General features: G+C 40.9%; 2 protein-coding genes across 2 annotated transcripts in view; one reads left to right on the forward strand and one right to left on the reverse strand.

Moving 5' to 3' along the window:
• prss12 (serine protease 12) overlaps positions 1-13263 on the reverse strand; it is a 46954-nt gene extending 33691 nt beyond the window's left edge. Inside the window, exons 1-4 of the mRNA XM_055205532.2 lie at positions 12334-13263; positions 8475-8613; positions 3571-3749; positions 3342-3492 (exon numbers count right to left, since the gene is read on the reverse strand). Coding sequence (XP_055061507.2) covers positions 3342-3492; positions 3571-3749; positions 8475-8613; positions 12334-12646 — 782 coding nt within the window. The 5' untranslated portion in view covers positions 12647-13263. The remainder of the gene's footprint in view (positions 1-3341; positions 3493-3570; positions 3750-8474; positions 8614-12333) is intronic.
• Positions 13264-13300: 37 nt separating this feature from the next.
• On the forward strand, positions 13301-26057 carry mettl14 (methyltransferase 14, N6-adenosine-methyltransferase non-catalytic subunit). Its single transcript, XM_055205533.2, has 11 exons — positions 13301-13529; positions 13656-13744; positions 13893-13980; positions 14093-14170; positions 22841-22928; positions 23006-23096; positions 23833-23974; positions 24126-24218; positions 24518-24634; positions 24787-24997; positions 25491-26057. Exons 1-11 carry the CDS (start codon positions 13464-13466, stop codon positions 25793-25795), a joined length of 1368 nt encoding a protein of 455 aa, XP_055061508.1. The 5' UTR covers positions 13301-13463; the 3' UTR covers positions 25796-26057.
• The last annotated feature ends 1146 nt before the right edge of the window (positions 26058-27203 follow it).

Here is a 27203-nt window from a genome sequence, read left to right on the forward strand (position 1 = left end):
TGCCGTTTTAATTTGCATTCACAGTCTACGCTGTTTTATAACCAGATTCACTCAAACAATTATGCAAATCAGATTGCGTTGCAATAGAGTGCTGCAGTGATAATGTATTTTTGTAGGCCAATCCAGAAGTTAGCATCCCACTGGTTTCTTTGATCAACAAAGGTTTACAATTCCCATGCGTTTTGTCCATCCAGATAATGTTTGTAAATGAACACAATGTTTATAACTGTTGAAACACAATCAGCAGAAATAAAATGCTAATCAATGCTATGAACAAACTAAACCACATCACAAAAACCAAGCTTAAGCCAACTCTTTCAAATGTTCAAAACATCCCATTTAAACAGTATCAACTGTGCAATATTTTGCTAAACGTTTCAAAATGTGGAATACTTCACAATCATAATGTGCAATACTGTATTAAACTGTTCATAATGTGTAATACTTTACAATCAAAATGTGCAAACTGACCCAAACAATTCAATGCGCAACACTCTACAAATCATAATGTGCAATACGTCAGCCTTAAAGGTGCAGTTTGTAATTTTTAGAAGGATCTTTTGACAGAAATGCAAAATAATATACAAAACTATATTATCAGGGGTGTATAAAGACCTTTTTTAATAAACCCTTATGTTTTTAATACCTTAGAATGAGACATTTTTATCTACATACCGAGGGTCCCCTAACATTGAAGTCGCCATTTTGTGCCGCCATGTTTCTACAGAAACCCTTAATGGACAAACTTTTTTTACGTGTTTGTCTGGTGGTGGCTACCGTAGCTTCTCTATGCGTTTTAAATGTGATTGGTGAGCAGTTAACTGAGCCATTGGTTGCAATTCGCAACCTCACCACTAGATGCCTCCAAATTTTACACACTGCACCTTTACTCGTGCAGTGAATGTCTGACAATGTGTAGTAAATTAAGTTTTTGTACTAACCGCACCTTTAGGTTTCAACCAATTTTGTTGTACAGTGTACAATCACAATAAAGGGTTTATTCTATTCTAACTTTCAAACTTAAAGTGCACCTATTTCATTGCTAAAAAACAACGTTATTTTGTGTATTTGGTGTAATAAAATGTGTTTGCATGGTTTATGGTTATAAAAACACATTATTTTTCACATAGCGTACATTTTTGTAGCTCCAGATTTCCCTCTCTGCCTGAAACGCACAGATTTTGTACAAAACTCCTATATTTGAAAAGTGCTGTGTCCCTGATTGGCTAGCTAATCTGTTCGTTGTGATTGGCCTGAATACCTCTGATGTCAGCCGGAAATGTGACGCTCCTTAGATTCGGTCACAATGCAATGCTAACAGGAGTTAACTTAAAGGAACAGTACGTAGGATTGTGGCCAAAACTGGTATTGCAATCACAAAACTTGTGGCTAAAACTGGTACTGCAACCACACAACTGGTGGCCAATACACAACATGACAACATAAACATCAGTTGAGAGCTGCAACTCCACTTAATGACAATATCCTGGCCAGACCACTGTTGTCATTGATATAAGTATTTGAAATTAAAAGGATTTCTTAATATCTAGTGACATATCAGGGCCATTTTATGATTAATTGATATAAATTTCTTACATACTGTTCCTTTAACCTGATAAGGAACACTGTGTACACGGTACACCCCCTCCCTTGCAAGTGAGGCTGCATTACGTCATTGTAACTTTGAGTCCGAAGTGGGAGGAATTATAATAATGTTGGTTTTGTCTACATCACCAATCCCAGGAAGTAAACTGTGTCCTACAATACGTGTGTTTGTTGTAGTCCAAGAAAAGAGATTTACGTTGTAGATGATAACTCGCGTCATGGTTTACTTTGGGGTGTGTACCTTTTGCATGTCATTAACTTAATACACACCAAAGGAAATGTAAAACGTGAATCGGACCATTGATGCTCTTTAATTTAGCTTTTTATGTGTATTAATGTTTAATGTCCCTGTCAATATCTGTAGCCTAATGTAGAAATTTGTTAGCAACTGCCTTCTTCAAGACATAATAAAGCTTTAAAATAAATCACAAGTAAGGATAAATGTACAATCTAAAGCTTGGGTTAACCACAGAGTTTATTTCAGGCATTTTACCACAAACCCATAAAAACAGCTTAAAAAGTGCTAAAATTTTGCCTACAAAACTACATTATGACTGCAGCACTCTATTCCCATCACGCTGGTCTTGTTCTGTGTTCAAGATCATAAAGAAGCATCAAAGAGAAGACTACCGCAATCTGGCATAGTTTATCAGGACTGCACATCACTGCTCCAGTGCTGCTGATTATTTATATAACAAGTGCAATTTACAGAGAAAGGAAGTAGTTAGCTTTGACAAGATTGAAAATAATTTAAATACTCACGAAACAACACTATTTCAGCTCATTTACCATCTGGTTAAACCTGAATGAAAGTGATCAATGAACAATGTCAATGTTCCAATTGAAATACAATGAGCTGAAGTGCTGTGACTGTTTAATGAATTGGCCCCCATAAGGGTGTGCTGTGAGACTCTCTATCTTTTTTTAATTCGTTCCTTCATTAATAAGTAATCAAGCACATGTTTTAGTCATCTTTCATCAGGGAATGTTAAGACATATGTGGAGATGTGGTTTCTGGCATCGGTATACTCGCGCATTTTATCCCACAGGTCGTTTTGCACCTGATAGACAGCCATCTAGACGTTCGATTACAGCTCATGATCACGCACACCTTCAGAACTCCGATATATGGGTACTATTTGTTACATTTGTTAGAAAAGCTTGAAACAATCAGACTCATTCACTTTCCACTCCATCTTTTCGTTCCTCTCTAATTCCTTTCCTCCCTCTAAATCATCCTTTACGCCTCTCTCACTGCGTTCTCCTCTGGCTCTCATTCTTTCATTATCATTTTCATTTTTGTCTCTCTCACTGTCACACTGTCTTACTGAGAACACATTGGCTTTGTGTGTCATGGACCTCCCAAGAAAATGTTTAACATTTTTATGCAGAAAGACACTCTGCCTCTCTCTTTTCTCCATCCATCTATCACATCTACCTCCTCTCTGTATTCCATTTTCACACATCCCAGTTGGAAAGAACGCCCTGGTGTTCCTCTTAATAGAGACTTTGTTCCCAAGACACCATAGAAAGGCTCTGCAACAGCGAGGTCATTAATAATTATGTGTGTGGGTGCGTCTGAATCCGAAAAGATCCTTCCTTTAGAAAAATCTGGCAACATGCCTAATTTAATAAACATTTCATACATTAAATACTAAGCCTAAAATAAAAGCAATAATCAAAGGCCTATGGTATGTCCCCATATAGATAGCTTATTAAACGTATGTGTGTCTTACCCTAACCCCAGCTGCCTGCACACCACCTCAGCATCGTGGTCGTCCCATTGGTCATCACACACTGTCCCCCACTGTCCCGCATGATACACCTCAACTCTGCCCTCATGCGCCGATGGACCACCAGAGAGACGCACAGGGACAAACACTGAGGCTAAACACACACCTGCTTTAGTTTATTTGTCTTTATTTAAAAATGTATTTGTGAATATTGTAGTGGATATGTGTGTACCTTCCACTGGGGTGCAAGAGACAGCAGCCGCCTGGTGGTTAATACAGTCTCCTCCGTTCCAGACGGTCCGACTGCACTGCAGTAAATCTCCTTCATCTCCTTCACATCCCACAGTCTGCCAGTGAACTACAGACACTGCCAGACGCAATAGAGGACTTGCACGTGCATGTGCCTTATATCTGAAAGAGGGTGAAAGTGAAACAAGGGGTAATAATAAAAATATAGTCTTTAATTCAATGGTTGCTAAGGGATGAATCACATTACTATTGCTCATATTTAAGGAAAGAGGTTTCAATAAACTCTAAACCCTAAATATTTAGGTATACCTAAGGTAGAGCAAGGTGCTAGGGTCATGGGTTTAAATCAGAAAGAATTAATTTACTAATGAAATGTAAGACCTCAATGCATGTTATTTTGGATAAAAGGGCCATTTCAGCAAATTGATGCCATTTCTGTCTCCAGGACATTGTATATATAAAATAAAATGCATGAAAATTTACTGTAAAATACATTTCATTATTAATTCACGTGTCTTGCACATTACCCTAACTGAAAATATAAAATTATAGCTTAACAGATTAATAAAATCTACCTAGAACACTAAAAATTTGTTATATCAATGTTGTCTATCACAGCCTGATCTCACAAAATACGTGAAATACGCATTATTTTGCTCAGCATTTCTTTTACATGTCAGTTTCACGTATTGCTTACTCAATTGTTTTTCCTATTTTCTTACAATTGTTACTTCGTTTTGGCGTTAGAACAAGTTCTGTTACATAAAATGACATCCTTACCCAAACCCAACTCTAACCCTAACGTCAGGCGACAATGGTTTAAAAAGCATACGAAAAAATAGTATAAACCAATACTTAAAGTGACATCCTAACGCAAACAGCAAATCTAACCCCAAACCGAAGTGGCAGTTGTTATAAATAGGAAAAACAGTTGAGTAACCAATATGTGAAACTGACACTAAGCAAAATGCGACTATTTCTCGGAAATTTGTGAGATTAGGTTGTCTATCAATATTTACATCACAATGAAAAATAAAGAATAAAATATTTCAAATGTTTCTTTGTTTACTTTCTTTATTTTGCATTGTTGTGACTCAATATAAAAGATAGCTTAATTGTGCAGTTATTTTTTAAGTAATCTATCTTACTTACAACTTTTACCTGACCCATAATCAAACAATCATACTGAAAAATCCAAAAGATTACTGATCAAAACTGAAGGGACAGGTAATACGAGTCACTTACTCATTCTTATTATTATTTGTTATTCTTTAACGATAACTATAACATTAACTATAACGATAACTACATTAGCATACACACCACTGGAAGTTAATGTGAGAACTTTATGTTAATTCGGATAATTTTATCTTTTGGACCTCAGCAAAGAGCTTCTCCATAGTGTTGTGTCGTTGGTCATTTCAAATACGCACTTTAAATTTTGTCATATCAAATAAACACTTTAAATTCGAAATAAATTTGCTGTCAATACTTTATTATCATCGCTTCAAGTGATCCCAACGTTATCGTTCCATGTATCTTTATTGTTATAGTTGTGGTGTGATCAGGGCCGCATTAATGCATGGGCTTACCTGGGCTTAAGCCCAGGGCCTCGGGCTGGGAAGGGCCCCGAGTTGCTGGAAAAAAATAACTGCCGCATTTTATAAAAAGTTGATACTACCTTTAAAATTATGCTTAATCGCTTTGCTTTGAATGTCCGTGCGTGAATGCAGTTCCTGCGCAAGAAAATCTCTTACTTACTATAGGCTACCCTGCAATCATTAGTGAGCTTTTTAAAATTTCTGTATGAAATATCCATTATTGCATTTCTGAAGGCAACACAGACAGCTTTCTGATAAAGTGACCAAAAGTGCCTTGATGAACAAAGACTAAACTGAGGACGCGTTTTTATCTTAATATGAAAGACAACGTGTATATAAACATTCATTGAATGATTCCTCGTAACATTTTAAAGCCAAGATGTACAGAACAGCACACAAAGATATTACACAAAACATTTTTGATAACTAAATCTAATAAATAACAAATTAGATTCTGCCTCGGAATCCACGGCTAAGTTCAGCGATCGTTTCATTTTGAGATTTAGCGTGGCAAGGAAATAAAAGATGAGAAATTACATATAACTTGTTACTGTAAATTATAAAAAACAAGCTTTATATACAATTACTTAAACGGTTCATTTATAACCAAAAAACACTGAAATTAAGGATTTTATAGACACTATATATGCTTTATTATTTTGCACAGAAATATCTGATTGCTTAGCCTACTTTCACTTTGATCATCTCTGTATTCACAAAAACGGCTTACCTGTTTTGTAGCTCAACTTTTGACAAGTTAAGCAACCTTTTTAAATACATTTTAAAACTTATACTTTTCGAAAAAAATCAGTTTTTAATGTTACGTTTGATGAATGCCTAAATATGATCACGCAGAGCACCTAGCACGTTCTGCTAAGTTGAATGTGACAGCATGCAACCGCGCAACATCGCCACAACGAAAAGCAATCCAAAACTTACAGAACTTAAATTAGATCAGAATTTACCTTTATAATTAATAAAAAATAAAAACAAAATAAAGTCAGAATCAATAGGTGCAGAACATGGGTGCAAAATACCTAAATGCGCAGGGGAATAAAACCCACAAATAGTTTAATCAGATAACACTAAATAATCTATAAATTAAATAAAAACAAGGAAATATTAAAATTAATTTTAAAATAACGAAAGTATAGAATTACCTGTTATGTCTTTTTAATTGCAGAAACAAAGAGACTTTGCAATGGTTTCTGGATATGGACGTCTAGCCCTGTTACGGGATTTAGGCTATTAACAGACTTTAAAAATATTTATTGAAAGCTACTATATTATTTACTTAGTATTATCATAATAGGATGTTTATTTTTTATATTGGGAGAAAGCTGTTAAATGTGAAATCAGATACTGTGCACTCTTATACAGCCAAAATTAAATGATCCTCAATTTTATAACACATCTGCGACAATTGACTGTGCAGTAGTCGAATCAGGCTTCTCCTGTCAAAGCATCGAATCTTAGACTATTCGGGTCACCTAGGACTATGTGCATATGTTATGCAGTGATATTTGTGTATATTGTGGGCATTCTGATATGGTTTTAATATTTTGTAATTCCATTTATTCCAGCAAAATAAAAGCCTGACAACTTGCACTTAGTGATTATAAAGATTGTGTGAATGTAGGCTGCAATTCTGGTGGATAAAGGGCCACACAAAATGATAAAGCCCAGGGGCCCCTTACAGTGTTAATGCGGCCCTGGGTGTGATAGTTATCATCATCATCCACAGTGTGAATAACCCTTTACCCTGGGATGCTTTTATAACAGTATAACCAGAAGATCCCATCCATTCTGGTCCAACAGCAGGTTTAACACCTGGTGTGTCCACATTTTTTGTTGTGTGCACCATAATACTTAATTCTGTGTAACTGGAACCTGTTGTACACAAACGTGGACACTTACACTGCTTCATGTTCAAAGACAAATATTTGGTTATTATATTTATTGGTTCTTCCTAACCCCAAATAGTTGGAAGAATTCTAAAATGCAAGCCAAACCAAAGCTCGGGTCTTAGGAGGTTAAGTCCCGCTCAAGGTAGGTGCAAGTAGGGTCAGTTACATAAGTCATGCATTTCAAAAACATTTTAAATAAATTTGTAGTTGTCTAATAAAAGAAATCTATAACCTGGCACAAATTCAATTTTTTCTACAAAATATTTTCAAAATCTAAGCATTCACCTTCAGACTAAACGATTTTTAAGATGAGAAACATTTCAGTCAACTTTTGACCATTATATACAAATGTATTTAGTCCAATTGCGTAAGTACTGTGTAGTAGCATGCGAAAAACACCTAAAATGCACTAGAAACTGCATAGTAATGTCCTAGCAACCAGCCACAACACAATAACATTATGGCTCTGAGTTTTGCCTTGGCAAGCACCATTCACATTTCTTCCATAAATATAATGGTAGACAAACAGTTGGACAGACAGATATTATACTGGCTTTCTCTGTAGCTTATAATTCAATTCTATTCATCTATCAAAGTTAAAGACAGTCGAAAATTATGTACAGATGACAAATGGGTTCTAACCTACGAGGTCGAACAATGACAGGTGTGTCTGTGGGTATGCGTATGTTTTTATATTACAATGGTAAAATAATACTTTTGTCAGATTTAAAACTGTCAGTGTTGTGTCATCTGATCCATTAGTCCCTGTGGTCACCTTTATCTCAGCACACTCAAACAGTGTGTGTGTGTATGTGTGTGTGTGTGTGTGTGTGTGTGTGTGTGTGTGTGTGTGTGTGTGTGTGTGTGTGTGTGTGTGTGTGTGTGTGTGTGTGTGTGTGTTAGATACAAACCACATGGGTGTGTACCTATCATTGAGATTGGACCTCTCCAGGGAAATCCTTAAACTTTCAACACCCGGACACATGCGTATTCACTTCTCGACTACTTACAGTGTATACATCGTGTTTTAAAGGTGAAAGATTGACCTTTGACTCCACCAGTGAAGGACTGAACCACTGGGGTTAAATGCCAAAGCATTCCACGACACAACCTAACAAAAGTTTTTTTTGTTTATAGGTAATAAATGCATTGGCAACATATGGCCATCAGAGTTTAGTGAGTAGCTCTTCAACTGACAACCAGGCCGAACTCTTCTGTGCAATATTTTGGCAAATGTAGTAGGTCACCCAATTATTCCATCCATATAAAAATGTGCATATTGTGCACAGTATATATATATATATAATAATTAGAATATTATAGTGTGTAAAATTATAGTTCTTAACATAGCCTATGTATGTTTTTGTGCAGTTTTTTACCCCTGTCCCAGCTGTCGACACACCACAGCGGCATCCCTGTCATCCCATCCATTACTGCAGATGGTTCCCCACACACCATTCAGATACACTTCAACTGTGCCATCCAACTTAGATTTGCCACCTTGCAACCTTAAAGAGCCTACAAACACATACATGAAAATGTAAACATGTGCGTTAAACCGGAATGTGTTGTTGATCTTCACTTCCCAAAGACAAGTGATAAAAGTGAATGTTCTGCAAACATTTGGTTCCGCTGGTCTCCATAACTTTGATAAATGTGCCCATTAAAGAGGTTCCCACACTTATGCCGTACAAAATATTGTATTCCATAACCTGCTTTATGTGATGAGAGAAGAGAGGAATGCTTTAACAGCCACATGAGTTTAACTTGTCAGTTTTATAATAAATGTGTGTGTTTGGGTGTGCGATACTTCACATTTCTCACATCCATAATATGTGTCAAAAACACAATGTAAGCTATTTAAAATAGGCTAAAATGCATGTACCATTTTTATAAAGCCATAAAAATCCATCAGTGAGCTGCTCCTGTTGCTTTACTACTACAAATATACCATATCTGTTTTCTTACTGGAATATAAAATGCGCAAATTTAATGATTAAGGATAGGTAGATTATTTATTAAAGGTATTGCAGAGGATTTTCTTTTTCCGGGTGGATCATCAAGACTATTGGACCCTCCTAGTTGTCAATCAGGAGTGTTGCGCAATTGCATTTTTTAAAAAGTGGAGAAGGCGGTTCTTTTATAAAATTCGAGAAAATCCTCCGCTACACCTTTAAGGTACAGAAATATTAATTTCTACATTTGAGAATTTAAAACAATGTTAAGATCATTCAAATGGTTAACAGCCAAATATGGTTTATTCTCTTTGATCCAAGCAATATTAATTATTAGAATACAGTAAACTAGTGCCGAACACTGTATTTAAGCATTTTAAAACATACTGTACATGTAAGTTTTATTAGCTTTCAAATAGTACAAACAATAGCACAACAATTGTAAAAATCATTGATTAAACACACAGAACAGATTAATAATATACACATTAGCCAGAACAAGTTGGAAATACTTTTAGTGCACTTTTGTTTTGGTCACCCCAGCATTAATATGTATTCACTAGCTACTGTAACAGATGTAAGTGTATGTGACAGCACTTTTTCATATATGCAATGTTTATGTGCCACCCAGCTGCTGCATTGAGAGCAGTTATAAATCACACACGTGTGCACTACCTCACATGACGGCAGCACATGTTCTTCAAACAGTTCAATGCTTTAAAACAATTACCATGTGTTTGGGAAATAAGACGTGGCGCATGTGATGAAAATATAAACTAATCGAAGACCAAAATGTTTTGGACTCATCCGGTTTTCATTTATAACGCAAGGAGACCTCCAGAGCAGAGATTGATAAGATTTTAACATGCAATGTGCACTTTGTTGTTTTAAATTTAACGCTATTCCGTGCAGCATGAATATACACTGCCTTACTGCAATGCCTCTGTCCAAATTAAAGAATGCAAAATGTAAACTTCATAGGGGAACTCAACCTTACATTTTAGACCTTCTTTCTGAGTTCACTTTCTTGCATGGTAATTATGCTATATAGATTTCAATTTAAAAAGGACATTTTCTTTAGTAGATCCTTGTGGTTCACGTCATCTAAATATATCTGTGACTTTGAATGTAAATGTTCAGATACATATTCTACAAATATACCTTGATGAAGAACTTCATGTCCAGTGACGGCCAGTGACCTTTTTGAGGGCGCATGATGCAAAGCTTGTCACAACATGTATTTAGCCCGTCATACATGTCAAAATAGGGGTTGTTTCAATGGGGATTATGATAAAATAGACATTCACGTACTTGTGTGTAACTAGAGTTTAGTGTTAAAGGATTAGTCCATTTTCTTAAAAAAAATCCAGATAATTTAATCACCACCATGTCATCCAAAATGTTGATGTCTTTCTTTGTTCAGTCGAGAAGAAATGATGTTTTTTGAGGAAAACATTGCAGGATTTTTCTCATTTTAATGGACTTTAATAGAGCCCAACACTTAATACTTAACTCAACACTTAACACTTTTTTTCAACGGAGTTTCAAAGGACTATAAACGATCCCAAACGAGGCATGAGGGTATTATCTAGCGAAACGATTGTCATTTTTGACAAGAAAAATAAAAAATATGCACTTTTATACCACAACTTCTCGTCTAGGTCCGGCCCTGAAAAGCGCCAGCGCGACCTCACGTAAATGCGTAGTGACGTAGAGAGATCAAGTGTTACATATATGAAACGCACATTTGCGGACCATTCTAAACAATAAACTGACACAAAGACATTAATTAGTATCATTCCGCATACAACAACGTCGTAATGGTCCTCTTTCTCCACACTTGTAAACACTGGGGCGTAGTTTTGCGCTCGTCCTCTGTGACCTCTTGACGTCATGACGTATTGCGTGAGGTCGCGCTGGCGCATCACAGGACCAGACATAGACGAGAAGTTGTGGTTTAAAAGTGCATATTTTTTATTTTTCTTGTCAAAAATGACAATCGTTTCGCTAGATAAGACCCTTATGCCTCGTTTGAGATTGTTTAGAGTCCTTTGAAACTCCGTTGAAAAAAAAATGTTAAGTGTTGAGTTACGTATTAAGTGTTGGGCTTTATTAAAGTCCTTTAAAATGAGAAAAATCCTGCAATGTTTTCCTCAAAAAACATAATTTCTTCTCAACAGAACAAAGAAAGACATCAACATTTTGGATGACATGGTGGTGAGTAAATTATCTGGATTTTTTTTAAGAAAATTGAAAAATCCTTTAAGTTATTGTTTTGCGAGTATTTTGTGAACGTGAGCTTCTCTTTTATCATAAACTTTTTTGACGTGTGTGCAGCAGGCACGTATTTTGACATGACGCATGATGCACATGGTTCACATGACACTAGGAACACATATTTTGACATGACCAGCAACAGACATGCACTCCGAACACATACATATTTTGAATTTGCGCCCCTCGGAAGAGAAGTCATGTCAGTAAAGACACATTCTACATATATTTTACATTCTAAACGTTTCGCAACTGTAAAATACAATAGCTTTTTGCAGTAAATACATATACAGTTATGTGGGTATAAAGAAAGAAACATACCCAAAAGAAGTCACAGGAGTAAAAAAAACCTGATAACTTGGCCCTGACAACTTATTTACTTTACCACCTAACTTACAGCCCAGTTACATTATATGGTCACATGTAACCATACAGATTAAATGCTAAATTAAACCACATCTATGAATACAAATTGATTTACACTTCACTGCAACTGCGTGTTGACAATCTCTCGCGCTTCAAAAATAACCAGGCGCAAGAGCGTCTGTCAGACCTTGAGACTTGCACGGTCCGGTCTCCTGCATAATGACAATTATAAACCTAATTTGCTAAGAGGATTTGCATTAAAAATACTTAGTTCTTCACAGTAAATTATGAAACATCGCTGTTTCGAAGTGGAAAACAAATACTAAACTCGTCGTACTCTATGAGAGTGATTGCTTTGTTCCCGCTACCTGGAGCGCGCATACCTTTCCTACGCGTGGATACATTGATTTAAAGTTAAGACGTGTCCTAGCTTGCAGGTACTACAATGTTTTCCATGTTTTGACTATTAACTGTGTAATTCAATGTCAATGTTGTACCGTCTATCAAATTATAAAGAATTAAGTAAACTAAACTTGGCACAACTGGGGGTGCGCTGAGAGGTAACTTTTAAGAAAACGAACGACGTGACACACAGGTCTCTTTATAAAACATTAGAGTTATTTTGCAAGTATAACTTATATACCTTGTTTGCAGTCACAGTAGCCCCAGTCAATGCGTCCACGGCTGTTTGGAAAGAAGCACCACGGCCGAATTCTACCGTCAGGGTTTCGGCACAAACTGTGATCCCCAAGCCCTTTTCCCGGATACCGCTCTATAACACCCGGCACTTCGCTCCAGTTCATGCATTTTACACCGGATTCAGTCACGTCTATGAATCCCTCGTAAAAGCCAGCTTTCCCTTTGCCTTGAATACAGTCGGTGAACGGAGAGCCGTCACTGCGCGCGACGAGCAGCAGCGTGCAGACGGTTAAGATAAACCTAGAGCTCGCATCCATAATGAACCGGTGTCTCTCAATTTAACCATAATAAAAAGAATAGATGTTATGTTGCCAGTCTATCTGGAGACATGGTCCTGGAGTTGTCTCATCTTGACTATTGGCTGCAATCCGAGCAGCTCAGAGTTCACAGACAAAGATCAATAAAGGGGAAACGGGGGAAGCCTGGAGCTCAACGACTCATGCATATTGATGATGAAGTCTCCAGAGACGTTGTTACAAAAAATAAAAAATCAATAGTGATATCCTTTATTTAAGCGCGTCAAACGACCAAATAAGCAAATCAGTACACTTTAATTTCTCAAAATAATATTTTAAGAATACTATTAATAGATTCTTGGTCCAAATAATTCGAGTCGTGTATTAAACAAACATGTTTAACAAATCATTTCACAGAAACATACAGCATCACACGTGCTCTATATGGAGAATATTTTAAATCTAGCCTCATGTTCAATGATACTTATACAATCTCGCGCATAAATCCACTTAGAACCTAAACTTAAATTAAATGACAGCCTGTCGTTAACGTTATCGTTATCTCCGTCTGATTGATATTGACTAATGAATCGTGCGTGTCTCCGGTGTAAACTTACTGATCAGGCATAAATCCCAAGAGAAGTTCCTGTCTGCCCTCTTGTGTCAGTAAAATATAACTGAACTGATTGCAGTGACGTCATACTTTACGTCTGGCCCTGTGGTGACGTACAATACATGCGACGACTCATCACGTTACGTTTTCACTGAAATTTTGCCGCACTAATTTTGTTTTGTAAATAATAACATAAGACTTAAAATACCCGCAAACAGCCTTGACATGAATAGCCGGTTGCAAGAAATACGAGAAAGACAGAAGCTCAGACGACAGCTTCTCGCACAACAGGTGAACAATGCAACTTTTTGTTTGCTTAACAAAGCCAGTGTTAGCGAACGTGACCAAAATAATGCTGGTTGTGTTTATCAATGTAGATTGCGATTATTTAGGTGACGCTAAGGTTTTGTTTTGCAGCTCGGGGCAGAGAGTCCAGACAGCATTGGCGCAGTTCTTAGCAGTAAAGATGACCTGAAAGAGATCGAAGAGACGAGAGAAACATGCAGGCACGACTGATATATAAAAATACACAGGCTTAGAATAACGTGATATGAACAGAACAGTCACTCAAATTCCACGTGGTGCTGTATTGCTTTAATATAAAATCAACTTACTGATCTTACTCGGTTACTGATCTTTATTATGATGCTGTAGGTCATCATATGATACATCAGTTCCCTCTGCAAAAAGAAAGAATGAGGGAGAGGATCCAGAAGAGGATGTTGAGCAAAAGGAGCAGAAGGTGAATGGATGCTCCTCAGTAGCCGTAATTTTGAGATTATATAGTTAATAATATCATGTAAGGGCTGTATGTACTATGTAACTGATCTTGGATCTGCTGTATGATGTTACAGGAAGTTGTTGAGCCTCAGCAGCAGGAGGAGAGCGGGCCGTATGAAGAGGTGTACAAAGACTCAAGCACGTTTCTAAAGGTACATTTATACACACATATAACATATTTAACACGTATATTGGCTGTGAATAATAATAATAAGGATTTGCTTTTAGGAATTCTCTTGCTCAGTAACTCATGCTTCATTGTCTGTTTAATTTTTAAATCCACAATCCTGGGGCCCGTTTCAGAAAGGTGGTTAAGTGAAAACTCTGAGTTTGTTAACCCTGAAATAAGGGAAACTCTGAGCTTTCCGTTTCAAAAAGGGAGGTAGGTTAAACCTGAGACAGCGGGTTAAGTCAAGCCTGTTTCAGAAGGAGAGGTAACTTATACTCAGAGTCTGTTTCCAGAGTAACATACTCTCTGAACCTAACCTGGTCGGGAGCAGGTTTTATCCTGTAAACTCTGAGTTCCCTTTCAGTCGGTCACTACGACGTCACGTCGTGACCGACGAATTGGGAACCGCTTCGCGGGTGACCTATCTACTTCGAGAACTATCAAAAACGCCAATGAACTTGGCATGCAGGTATTTGCATAATGCCGGCGCCGCCCCGCCAGGTGCGTATATAAGGCGCAGGTGCATAATACCAAATCAGCTTTATTGCTTCGAAGCCGGCAGACATCTGCTCTCGAGAAGCTGTTAAACTGATCTTCGTAGATCCTGTTCTGTGTGGGAAGAAAATATCTCAGCTTGCTGAAGTTGGTTGGGCAAAGACACCTCAGTGGAGGCTCGCAGTGTTTTTTTTCCACCCTTTCTCTCTCTCTCTGTCTCTTTAATTTAGGACTTGAGTTCGAGTGAGTGCGTTTGCCTCTCCCTGTGTGTTTCACCAGCTCGCACAAAAGAGTGATTTCCCTGAAAGAGCAGCACGTTTGAGCTTTGTGTCTTTTTAAAGACAGCCACTCATTCGTGTCACGGTCGGGGTCGTCTTTTTAAAGATGGATTTCCGTCCGTGCTCCGTTTCTGGATGCGGTGTGTTTATCGCCCCCCAGGATGGCCACAAGCGTTGTCTTTCGTGTCTGGGGCTCCAGCACGCAGAGGCAGCGTTGCGTGATAGCTCATGCCCCATCTGTGAGGGTATGACTATGGCGGATTTGCGGAGACGGGTGTCGTTCCTCCGGCTAAGGGCGCAGCTACCAAACTAGCGAAGGATGACCTCCGTATAACGGTGCTGGGTCGGTCTGCTGGTTCGTCCAGTAGCTCCCAGCGCCCTGATCCGTTGCCAGCGGAGGTCCCGATGGAGACGAGCGGCCCGTGTTCTACGGTGTCCTCGCGCTCTGTCGAGCCTCCACCTGATGCGATATCCACCGTAACGTCGGAGGGGGGGTTGGCAGCCTCGGACGTCGATCCGGATCCGCTCCCGCCTTCGGGCCAGGTTGCAGGTTCCGCGTTCGACCCCGAGATGGCAGCCATGCTCGCTCGGGCGGCGGAGGCGGTCGGCTTGGAGTGGACTAAACCTCCCCCACCTGAACCGTCACGCCTCGATGATTGGTTCTTCAGGGGTGCCAGGGCTTCTCAGTCCTCGCCCCCGGTGCCTTTCTTCCCCGAGGTGCATGAAGAGCTGACGCGGTCGTGGAAAACCCCGTTTTCCGCCCGGAACCGGCCGTATCAGCCTTCACCTCTCACCTCTCTCGAGGGTGGAGATGCCAAGGGGTACACTGGTATCCCGTCAGTGGAGCGCCCGGTCGCGATGCAGTTGTGTCCGGCCGGTGTCGCTTCCTCCTGGCGGGACCAGCCTACTCTCCCCTCACGGGCCTGTAAGCAGTCTTCGGCGCTGTCCGGTGCTGCTTACAAGGCTTGTGGGGAGGCAGCCTCTGCCCTGCATGCCATGGCATTGCTGCAGGTTCACCAGGCTAAGGCTCTGAGGGATCTGCACACGGGAGGTCACGACTCGGCGGAGTTCTCGGAACTACGTGCGGCTACAGATCTGGCGCTTCGTGCGACCAAGGTCACCGCACGCGCCGTCGGGCGTGCGATGTCTACCCTGGTAGTCCAGGAACGCCATCTCTGGCTGTGTCTGGCGGACATGAAGGATGCCGATAAAACCCGGCTCCTGAATGCTCCGGTTTCCCAGACTGGCCTGTTCGGCGAGACGGTCGAGGAGTTTGCGCAGCAATTCTCCGCGGCCAAGAAGCAGACTGAGGCCATCGCTCAGATCATGCCACGTCGGAAGCGTCCTGCGCCTGCCCCATCCACGTCGGCGCCTCAGCCTGCTCCTCGCCGAGGGCTTCCTGCGGCGGCCGCCTCCGTTCCTCCCCGGGGCTCTTCTAAGAAGCGAGGAACCGGTCGTCAGCAGCCCGCCCCGCCCGCTCAGCCCGCTTCAAAGGGTGGTAAAAGAAGATCTAAGCGGCCCTGAGACGGGCGACCTAGAGATGGAAGGGATCGCTCTTCGGGAGATGGTGAAGGCACCACTCCCCCCACCGGAGGAGGGCCGGTTGGGGAATCTTTTGTTTCATTTTTCTGTTCCGCCGACTTTTCAGTCGGCACCCACAAATCCACAAAAAGAGCGAATTCCACTTCCATCTCTAGGTCTTCAGATGAGCGCCGGAGACACGAGCGGGCTCATAACCCCCCCTCGTTCTCCGACTCATCAGAGGAGAAGGAGAGCGACGCACGGGCTCATAACCCCACCGCGCTCTCAGCCGGTAGGAGACAGCTACGGGCTCATAACCCATCGTCTCCCTCCTCCTTCGCCAGAGGGTGCATCGAGTGGTGTGAGGTGTCTTCAGCAGAGCCTCCCTTACTCAACCACCCAGCAACGGACTCAGGTGAGTGTTATCACACACAACACTGCTGTCGGTGCGGCCGTTACGCACACACCGGCGATCACCTCCGTTGCGCCCGCCGCAGGTACACCGATCGTGCCTTTAGTCCCCCTCGCACGGTATCTGGGGGCGTGGGAACAGCTTCCCAGCCCGTCGCGTTGGCTTTTACGCACGATTCGTCTCGGCTATGCGATCCAATTTGCCCGGCGTCCCCCCAAATTCTCCGGCGTTCGTTTCACTACGGTGAGAGCTGCCGAAGCGCACGTCCTCCGTGCGGAGATCGCTGTCTTATTGGCGAAAGACGCGATCCAGCCGGTCCCTCCAGCCGAGATGAGGTCGGGGTTTTACAGCCCTTACTTTATTGTACCCAAGAAAAGCGGCGGCTTGCGACCGATCCTGGACCTGCGTTCGCTGAACCTTCACAGAATGCCGTTCAAAATGCTGACGCCCAAACGCATATTTCCATGCATTCGTCCAAACGATTGGTTCGCATCTATCGACCTGAAGGACGCGTACTTTCATGTATCGATTCTCCCCCGACACAGGCCGTTTCTCCGCTTTGCGTTCGAGGGGCGAGCATACCAGTACAAAGTCCTCCCATTCGGGCTCTCTCTGTCGCCCCGTGTATTCACCAAAGTAGTGGAGGGGGCTTTAAAACCCCTGAGAGAGAGAGAGGTGTGCGCATTCTCGCGTATCTGGACGATTGGCTAATAATAGCTCAAACACGTCAGACGCTGTGCGATCACAGAGATTTAACTTTAAAACACCTCGCTCGTTTGGGTCTTCGGGTCAACTGGGAAAAGAGCAAGCTTTGCCCCGTGCAGAGAATCTCTTTTCTCGGTATGGAACTGGACTCGATCGATTTGACAGCTCGTCTAACAGAAGCGCGTGTACAGTCGATTCTGACTTGCCTGAATACATTCAAGAGCAAGAGCGCGGTCCCGCTGAAACAATCTCAGAAGCTTTTGGGGCATATGGCAGCAGCCGCAGCTGTAACTCCGCTCGGACTGCTTCATATGCGACCGCTTCAGCATTGGCTTCACGATCGAGTCCCGAGGAGAGCGTGGCTGCGCGGCATTCACCGTGTTATCATTACACCTGCGTGTCGTCGCACTTTCACTCCGTGGTTAGACCGTGCGTTTCTCCGAGCCGGTGTGCCTCTGAGACAGGTCTCCAGGCATGCGATAGTATGCACAGATGCGTCAGACACGGGGTGGGGGGCCACGTACGATGGGCTTGCGGCTTCGGGGGTCTGGACGACACCCCAGCTGCATTGGCACATAAACTGCCGGGAAATGTGGGCTGTATATCTTGCGCTCGTCCGTTTCAGCAACGAGTTACGGGGCAAAGATGTATTAGTTCAAACAGACAACACTGCGACCGTGGCGTACATCAATCGTCAAGGGGGTTTACGCTCGCGTCACCTGTCGCATCTCGCCCGTCACCTCCTCACTTGGAGTCAGAAGAATTTGAGGTCTCTTCGTGCCATTTACATCCCGGGCACGCTCAATGTAGAGGCGGATGCGCTCTCTCGGGCTGCGCGTCCCGGCGAATGGCGACTCCACCCCATTGCGGTTCAGCAAATTTGGAGACGTTTCGGCAAAGCGCAGATAGATCTGTTTGCTTCCCCAGAGACGACCCATTGTCGCCTGTTCTATTCACTAGCCGACGACTCGCTCGGCGTGGATGCATTGGCACACAGCTGGCCGCAAAACATGCGCAAATACGCGTTCCCTCCGGTGAGCCTCATTGCGCAAACCTTATGCAAAATCCGGGAGGACGAGGAGAGCGTGCTGTTGGTGGCACCGTATTGGACAACCAGGAGTTGGTTTCCAGAACTCTCTCTCCTCGCGACAGCCCCTCCGTGGAAGATTCCCCTGAGGAAGGACCTTCTTTCTCAACAAGAGGGCACATTATGGCACCCGCGCCCCGACCTGTGGAACCTCCATGTGTGGTCTCTGGACGGGGCACGGAGGATATGAGTGATTTACCGCAAGAGGTATCTAACACTATTGCTGCTGCGCGAGCGCCGTCTACGAGACAGGCTTACGCGCTTAAATGGAACCTGTTTGTCGACTGGTGTTCTTCCCGAAGTGAAAACCCCCGAGAATGCCCGATTGGTGTTGTGCTTTTATATCTCCAGCGTCGTTTGGAGAATAGGCTGTCACCATCCACTATTAAAGTCGATATCGCTGCGATATCAGCTCACCATTCACCCGTAAACGGTAGAACAGTGGGTCAGCACGACCTAGTCATTAGATTTCTCAGAGGCGCTCGAAGACTGAATCCTTCGCGTCCCCCCTCTATTCCTCCTTGGGACCTGTCCTTGGTGCTGAAATCACTCCAGGAAGCCCCATTTGAGCCTCTGCATAGTGTGAGTGTTAAATTTCTTACAATGAAAACATTAACTCTCCTTGCTTTGGCTTCTGTTAAGGGGATAGGGTATATTCATGCATTTTCGGTCGATGAATCGTGCCTTCAGTTCGGGCCAGCTGCATCCAGCGTAACACTGAGACCCCGGCCCGGCTTTGTGCCCAAAGTTCCCACCACTCCTTTTAGAGATCAAGTGGTGAATCTCCAAGCACTGCCTTTGGAGGAGGCAGAACCAGCCATGGCTTTGTTATGCCCTGTTCGTGCACTACGTGTGTATATAGACAGGACGCAAAGTTTTAGGACCTCAGATCAGCTCTTTGTTTGTTACGGTGGTCAGCAGAAAGGAAAAGCTGTCACCAAGCAGAGGATGTCCCATTGGATTGTGGATACTATAGCCCTTGCATATCAAAAGCAGAATGTGCCTTGTCCATTTAATTTACGTGCCCACTCTACACGCAGTGTGGCATCATCTTGGGCACTGGCTCGCGGTTCCTCGCTAACAGACATTTGTAGAGCTGCAGGCTGGGCGACACCTAATACGTTCACAAGATTCTATAGTGTTCGTGTCGAACCGGTTTCCACTCAGGTTCTTTCTACTAACTAGTTAAGAATGCCGAGGGTCGGCTCGTGTGTCGGCTTGGAGCCTCTATTTTGGTGCTGTACAGTTGCACCAATATGGAAGGCAATCGGGGCAAAAACGTCACAAAAACTGTTTTTGCCTCTCCTCCACCGCCCTGATAGCTGGTGTTGCGGAGCATCCGCTGTCAACCTATCACTGATGTATTCTCTGTAAACCTGTGTAGGCTAGGCGTCCACATTTGTCCCCTACGTGGGGTTCATTTGTGTGTATAGTCTGTGGGGTTCTAATCCTCCAAGTTTTTCCTTAGCAGAGCCTGCTCTGCATCTCTCAACATACCATGTATTGTTCAGAGACTTATTTTGAGCAACCTGTCGGTTGTTTCATATATTTTTATGTCATCCATTTAACCTTCTTAGGGGATGGCTTCCGCAGTGCTCTAGCTCCGCTCAGTTTAGACGCTTCTCCCAGTTCGCTGCTTCACTATCGTGGGTTAAGGAACAGGTAGTGACCGGCCTTCTGCATTTCGCCTTAGGTTCCGCCCCTTATGTGGAGGGCGGAGGGCTTTTGCAGGCACTGGAAGGGTTCAGCTGCAGTGGCGTTTTGGTAGGGATTCCCAATTCGTCGGTCACGACGTGACGTCGTAGTGACCGACTGAAAGGGAACATCTCGGTTACGTATGTAACCCTCGTTCCCTGAAGGAAGGGAACGGAGACGTCACGTCCCGTCGCCACAGTTTGCTGTTCCATTGCTGTTCAGGCCGGGCACTGTTGCTCGGCTTCTCAGCAATAATATAGCTGATTTGGTATTATGCACCTGCGCCTTATACCTGCATGCCAAGTTCATTGGCGTTTTTGATAGTTCTCGAAGTAGATTGGTCACCCGCGAAGCGGTTCCCAATTCGTCGGTCACGACGTGACGTCTCCGTTCCCTTCCTTCAGGGAACGAGGGTTACATACGTAACCGAGACGTTTCTTGTGGTTTCTTCTCCTCCCCTTTTTTAAAGGAGTAGCGGTGTTTAATCTTGTTAGTTGCTTTAGTACATTCATTCATTGTGCACATTTTTATCATGTACACTGTAAAATATTTTTTAGCTGTCTTTAAGTTATAATTAAATTGCCAGTGCAAACCATTTTAACTTACAACTTTATATTTTTATATATTACACTAAACTTTCAACTAAAAAATTAAAACAGTAAATTGAAATGACTTGTAAAGCTAATATACTTAGGTGCATAGATGGTCTTAGTGACTAAAATGTCATGTACTTTTATAGAGAATCCTGTAGATGATGATGTTGCATTCATTTGTAGGAAGTTAAATTTATGTCGCAAATTTTGAGACCCCGAGTGGTTTTTTATCATATCCACTTACATTTATGTGAGCAAAATTATTATTTTTTGCAGTCATTTTAGATATCTAAATATCCTTATATGACTAATATCAGTCTTTGTGGTGCTCTTACATCTAAACAGTTGTCTTGGCATTTCTTACGTATTTACTTGTCATTATCGCTGGTCTAGTGCAGTGGTTCCCAATCTTTTTCAGTGTGCGGCCCCCCTTGTGTACAGTGCATTTTTCGTGGCCCCCCGAAAGAAAATTTATGTTTTAAAATGTAATATTTTAATTAAACAAAACATATGAAATTATACCTAGTAGTGCTGTTGGTTAGTTGGCTTATTATTTTTTAGGTTTAATTACACAGAATTCATGATAAATGAATGTATTTTATAAAATGTCATAAAACTGGGGCCCCCCTGGCACCATCTCACGGCCCCTAGTTTGAAAACCACTGGTCTAGTGGGTAGTACTGTGTGCAGTGGTTAGGGCAGACGTACTGTCGGCGATCTGATTTCGAATCCCGGCTCGGTGAATTTCTGTTTTATTCACGACAAACATTTGTAAAGTTCGTAGCCTTTAATGACAAAGTATTATGCTTAATTTCATTTTTAGCTGAGCTGCAGTCATATTTTTGTCCATGGGATTGCATCTGCATGTAAATGAATATAATAACGTACAGTCCTCAGTTTATTTACTTCGAAAATTTTTACTGTGATGAAAAATTAAATGTACGCATTTACTAGAGTAGCAATTTACAAAAACAACTATTTTCTTTAAAATATATGCTCGTAGTTGCATTACACTTGCAGTAACACCTTCAATTTTAGTAGTAAAAATGATTAAGACCTCTTTGTCACGTGATGTTGCCATGGTAAATCGTAATATCTGAGCTCCATTGATGATGGCTTTTCATTGTGGCTAAGCACGCGCTTAACTCAGAGTCAACCTACTCAGAGTTGATTGAACTAACTCAGATCAGCTGTTCTGTAACCGAAAACTCAGAGTTTACTATCTCAGAGTAAGTCAACTCAGAGTTCAAGTTTAAACTCAGAGTTTGTTGAACCTCCTTATTGAAACGGGCCACTGGCATACATTTTTCAAATTAAAAACAAGTATTGGTTGTTATATTTTATCAACATGTAACTTGATTCACCTCTGAAACTACTTTTCTTTTTATGATCCAACAGTTAAAATAAAGTTGACTATCCTGTTTCACTTAGTGGAGTTTTTCATAGTTCTGTTTTTATCATTATAAAAAATAAAAAATGTGGGTACTGTTATAAGATATATATTTATGTTTATACCACGGGTCTGTTTAATGTTGTATTCTGATTGGTTGTGAAATGTTCTACAGGTAGGCATTAATTTTCGATAACCGCACACCTAACTTGTCAAATGTCTTAAAAATAGGCACCAAAGCAATGTTTGTGGTAACTGACGAGGAATAATTGAATTAATGGTCCTTTGAATTATTTGAAAATAATGCACACCCGCGAATCGATGTAACTCCGCTTCACGTCGTGCCGCATTACCACCTTGGGTGTGCATTTTTTTCTTATAATTCAATGGCCTGTCATCAGTTATTCCTTACATAAGCTATAATAACTAATGACATATAAGCCTATTGATCAATCTCATCACATTTTTATCTTAAAGGGGACACAGAGTCTAAATCCTCACAATGACTACTGCCAGCACTTCGTAGACACAGGCCATAGACCTCAGAACTTCATCCGAGATGGAGGTAAATGTTAAGATCGCTATCTGTTTATTTTTCCTTATTTGATTTTCCCCAAACCTGAATACTTTTCTCATCTTTAGGTTTGGCTGACAGGTTTGAAGAGTACCCCAAACAAAGAGAGCTAATCCGGCTAAAAGATGAGCTCATTGCTGCCACCAACACCCCACCCATGTAAGAGAACCTACTGTCATCAATAAAAAACGAGACAATCTTTTTCAGACACTGTAACATGAAGATATGTTTTTATTTTCCTTATATTCTACCCAGGTTTTTTTTTTTTTAGATTTATGCATACTATATGTATGTACAGTGGTGGCTAAAGTCTGACAGTCAAAGTCTAATTTAAAAATGTGGTTATAGATAGGCTTAAGATTATAAAACTGTAAAGCCAATAAATAATAGTACTTTACTATTTGTTGCTTACTCAGTTCACAGTAGGGCTGCATAGCAATTAATCGCGATTAATCTATTGCAGAATAAAAGTTTTTGTTTACATCATATATGTGTGTGTACTGTGTATAATTTTGTACAAATAAATACACACACATGCATGTATATATTTAAGAAATGTTTACATGTGTATATACATTTGTATATTTATGTATAATTTATATATACAAATACTTAATATATAAATAATTAAATATATTTTTTCCTAAAATTATATATTCATGTGTGCATATTTATTTATATATACATAATTATTATTCACAGTTCACACACATATATGATGTAAACAAAAACCTTTATTCTGCTAGATTAATTTATTTATAGATTAACTCATTTATGAGGCAAAAATATGTTTATTTTGTATGTATTTTGTTCTTTTAAAGTGCAAAACAAGCATGTTTTAGACCCTACTGTATCTCATTTGCATGTATTCATAAATATTTTGTTTGTGAGCCAGGTATCTGCAGGCAGATATGGACACGTTTGATCTGAGAGATTTGGGGTGTAAGTTTGATGTGATCCTGATAGAGCCTCCATTAGAGGAATATTACAGAGAGTCAGGCATCATTGCCAACGAGCGCTTTTGGAATTGGGATGATGTGAGTTGATGCCATTTTTTCTTAAGTTGTACCATATGTGTGGTTTGAAAAAACACGCATATGGCACTTGCCAAATGCATGCCTATTTGTGCATATTTTTATATAATTAAGGCTGAAATGTTTTATTTTCTGCTTTTTATGATTAATGAAGATCATGAAGCTGGATATAGAAGAAATATCAGCTATTCGCTCTTTTGTTTTCCTTTGGTGCGGATCAGGAGAAGGCCTTGATCTCGGTCGAATGGTACGCAAACACCCACACAGAGGGCCTGATATCTTTGTGTTTCTTGCTCATATCACCTCTCCTGTTCATAATCCTGTGCTTAATGAATTGTTTTATCTGTTTTCTTTTTGTTATTCAGTTCTGTATAAAGTATTACTTTACTGTGTTTTTACTGATTTAGAGCTGTACGATGATGTAAACTGTGCATAAGAACACTGTCTATATTTGATGTATACTAGCGTAATACTTTGAGAGAGATAAAGTTTAGCAAAGGTTTGCAGCTCTCATCTTTAGGTCTGTCTTTGTGTCATCTCTCACAGTGTCTCAGGAAGTGGGGTTTTAGGCGATGTGAGGACATTTGTTGGATCAAGACCAACAAAAACAACCCTGGCAAGACCAAAACGCTGGACCCTAAAGCTGTGTTCCAGAGGACCAAGGTAATAGACAATGTCAAGCCGTATCTTTATTGGTCGCAGTGGTAGGCAAGACACAATAATGTGTTGCCGATAGTTGCACACCGATAGTTGCTTTGAGATAGAAATGCTTCATGTTGTTACATTTTTCTGTCTTTTTCTGTGTGTACGCTCAGGAGCACTGTCTGATGGGCATCAAAGGAACAGTTAGACGCAGCACAGATGGCGACTTTATTCATGCTAATGTGGATATAGACTTGATCATTACAGAAGAGCCAGAGATGGGAAATATTGAGAAGCCAGTGGAGATTTTTCACATCATTGAACATTTCTGCCTGGGCCGTCGACGTCTGCACCTGTTCGGCAGAGACAGCACCATCAGGCCAGGTTAGTTCATCCCAACTGCATAGGTTTGAGAGTGACAACCACATTTATTAATTAAATCCTATTTTTTGCACCTCTGTACACACTATGTGGATTTAAAGGTGGGGTGCATGATCTCTGAAAGCCAATTTTGACATTTGAAATTACCTAAACAAACACGCCCCTACCCCAATAGAATCTGGACCTTCTTTTAATAGATCTGCCCCACACATACCCAACCCAGGCTACGATGTCAGTTAGTAGACACGCCCCTTACTGCTGATTGGCTACAAGTGTGTTTTGATACTAGGTCCGACTCCCTATTCCAAAGTGTTTTTCAAAAATCACACACCCCACCTTTAATAAAAAAGTAATGTGGTTTACATTTAACCAAAAAGTTACAGTTTGTAGCATAAACTGTGGTATGTACATGGAATTATTGCATAAATAGACGATGATGTTTATTTATGGATTCAGGTTTTATGTGACACTTCATCTAATGTTATGTAATTCTTAGGTTGGCTGACTGTGGGTCCCACGCTGACCAATAGCAACTTTAATGCAGAAGCGTACTCTGGCCACTTCGGTGAGCCCAACTCTTATTTGTCTGGTTGTACTGAGGAAATTGAGAGACTCCGCCCCAAATCCCCACCTCCTAAATCCATGTCAGAAAGGGGTGGAGGGGCACAGCGAGGAGGAAGAGGCGGTCCATCTGCTGGAAGAGGAGATCGTGGTCGAGAGAGAAACCGGCCAAACTTCCGCGGAGATCGAGGTGGATTCAGAGGCCGGGGTGGTCCGCATCGTGGATTTAATCCTCGATAATGTACAGCATGCCTTTTTCATGAGACTGAAAGCAGAAATGTGATTTGATTTGTGATATTTTTGTATCTGAAACGTGAAATAAGTTTCCGTAGGATTTATATTGTTTGATTAGTGTATCATTTGTAGGAATACATTTTAATGAATGTTAAATTGCATAATAGCAGAGCTAAGTAATAGCTCATCTGGGATTACAAACTCACAAACGCATTACAATGTTTTAACCTTATAATTCATTAAACCTACGTTTTACAATGAAAAAAAATTTAATGCATTGTTTTGAATTTTTTATAAATTGTTCTTATATTTGCACATTTATTAAATCAGCTTATGTGTAGGTTGGCACCGTCTTAGTTTGTTATGAGACTATTTCCTGTGTGTCCTGTGGAGGGCAGCAAGGTTAAGTTTGATAATGCGAGTATCTGGCAAACGCGAGCGTCTCTTTTATCATAAACCCTTTAGACGCATCTGCAGCAGGCACTTACTTTGACAAGACACGTGATGCACACATGATCTCTAGATGCGCAGAACACATATTTTGAAAAAAGGAACCACACACATGACAGGCTTCATACATGTTGTGACGAACTTAGCATCGGGCTCCCTCGAAAAAAAGTCACCGGCCGCCACTGGTGTATCATGCCCTGTTGTACTATAAATTATTGCACTGAAGTGTTAGCTGGATTACTATGATCAAAGTGCTTTTAGGAAAGTCATGCCACTCGATGGTCATTTTCAAGCCCTGTAGGGGGAATAAAAAATTGTAGCTCTAAAATTGCTTCTGACATCAACTCTACCATAACTTATGTTTCTTAAGTTCAAATTGCACTAAAAACACATTTTCATTTCAGCTACTGTGCATGTGCACAGGTTGTCAAATATCTTTGCTTTCTCCATGCTTTTTTCCATTGGATAGTGCCCCATTTTTAAAGGGGCCATAGCACAAGACTTTTTTAAAGTGTCAAATAAATCTTTGTTGTCCCCATGCACATATGTGAAGTTTTAGCTCAAAATACCATATAGATAATTTATTATAACACGTTAAAATTGACACTTTGTAGGTGTGAGCAAAAATGTGCCGTTTTGGGTGTGTCCTTTAAAATGCAAATGAGCTGATGAAATTCAAACACTGATCACAATGATGGTGGTTTGTTGCAATTGAAACTCAATTGTGCTGTGCATTATTTTTTTCTCTCTCTTTTTCTCTGCACTAAATGGCGGTGCTGTGATTGGATAGTGCAGATTAAGGGGTGGTATTATTCTAATAAGAGCTCCTTATGACATCATAAAGAGGGCCAAATTTCAACTACCTATTTTTGTATGTGCTTGTAGAGAATGGTTTACAAAAACTAAGTTAATGGGTTGATCTTTTTCACATTTTCTAGGTAGATAGAATCACTGGGGACCCAAT

This window comes from Misgurnus anguillicaudatus, chromosome 3, assembly GCF_027580225.2.
Source record: "Misgurnus anguillicaudatus chromosome 3, ASM2758022v2, whole genome shotgun sequence".
NCBI classification, from domain to species: domain Eukaryota; kingdom Metazoa; phylum Chordata; class Actinopteri; order Cypriniformes; family Cobitidae; genus Misgurnus; species Misgurnus anguillicaudatus.

What these genes read in the sequence shown, in the direction of transcription:
- mettl14 (XM_055205533.2), top strand. Translation starts at nt 13,464, where the DNA reads ATGAATAGCCGGTTGCAAGAAATACGAGAAAGACAGAAGCTCAGACGA. An exon ending in GAACTTCATCCGAGATGGAG is followed by an intron (nt 22,929 to 23,005) that starts GTAAATGTTAAG and finishes TCTCATCTTTAG; the next exon opens with GTTTGGCTGACAGGTTTGAA. An exon ending in GCCTTGATCTCGGTCGAATG is followed by an intron (nt 24,219 to 24,517) that starts GTACGCAAACAC and finishes CATCTCTCACAG; the next exon opens with TGTCTCAGGAAGTGGGGTTT.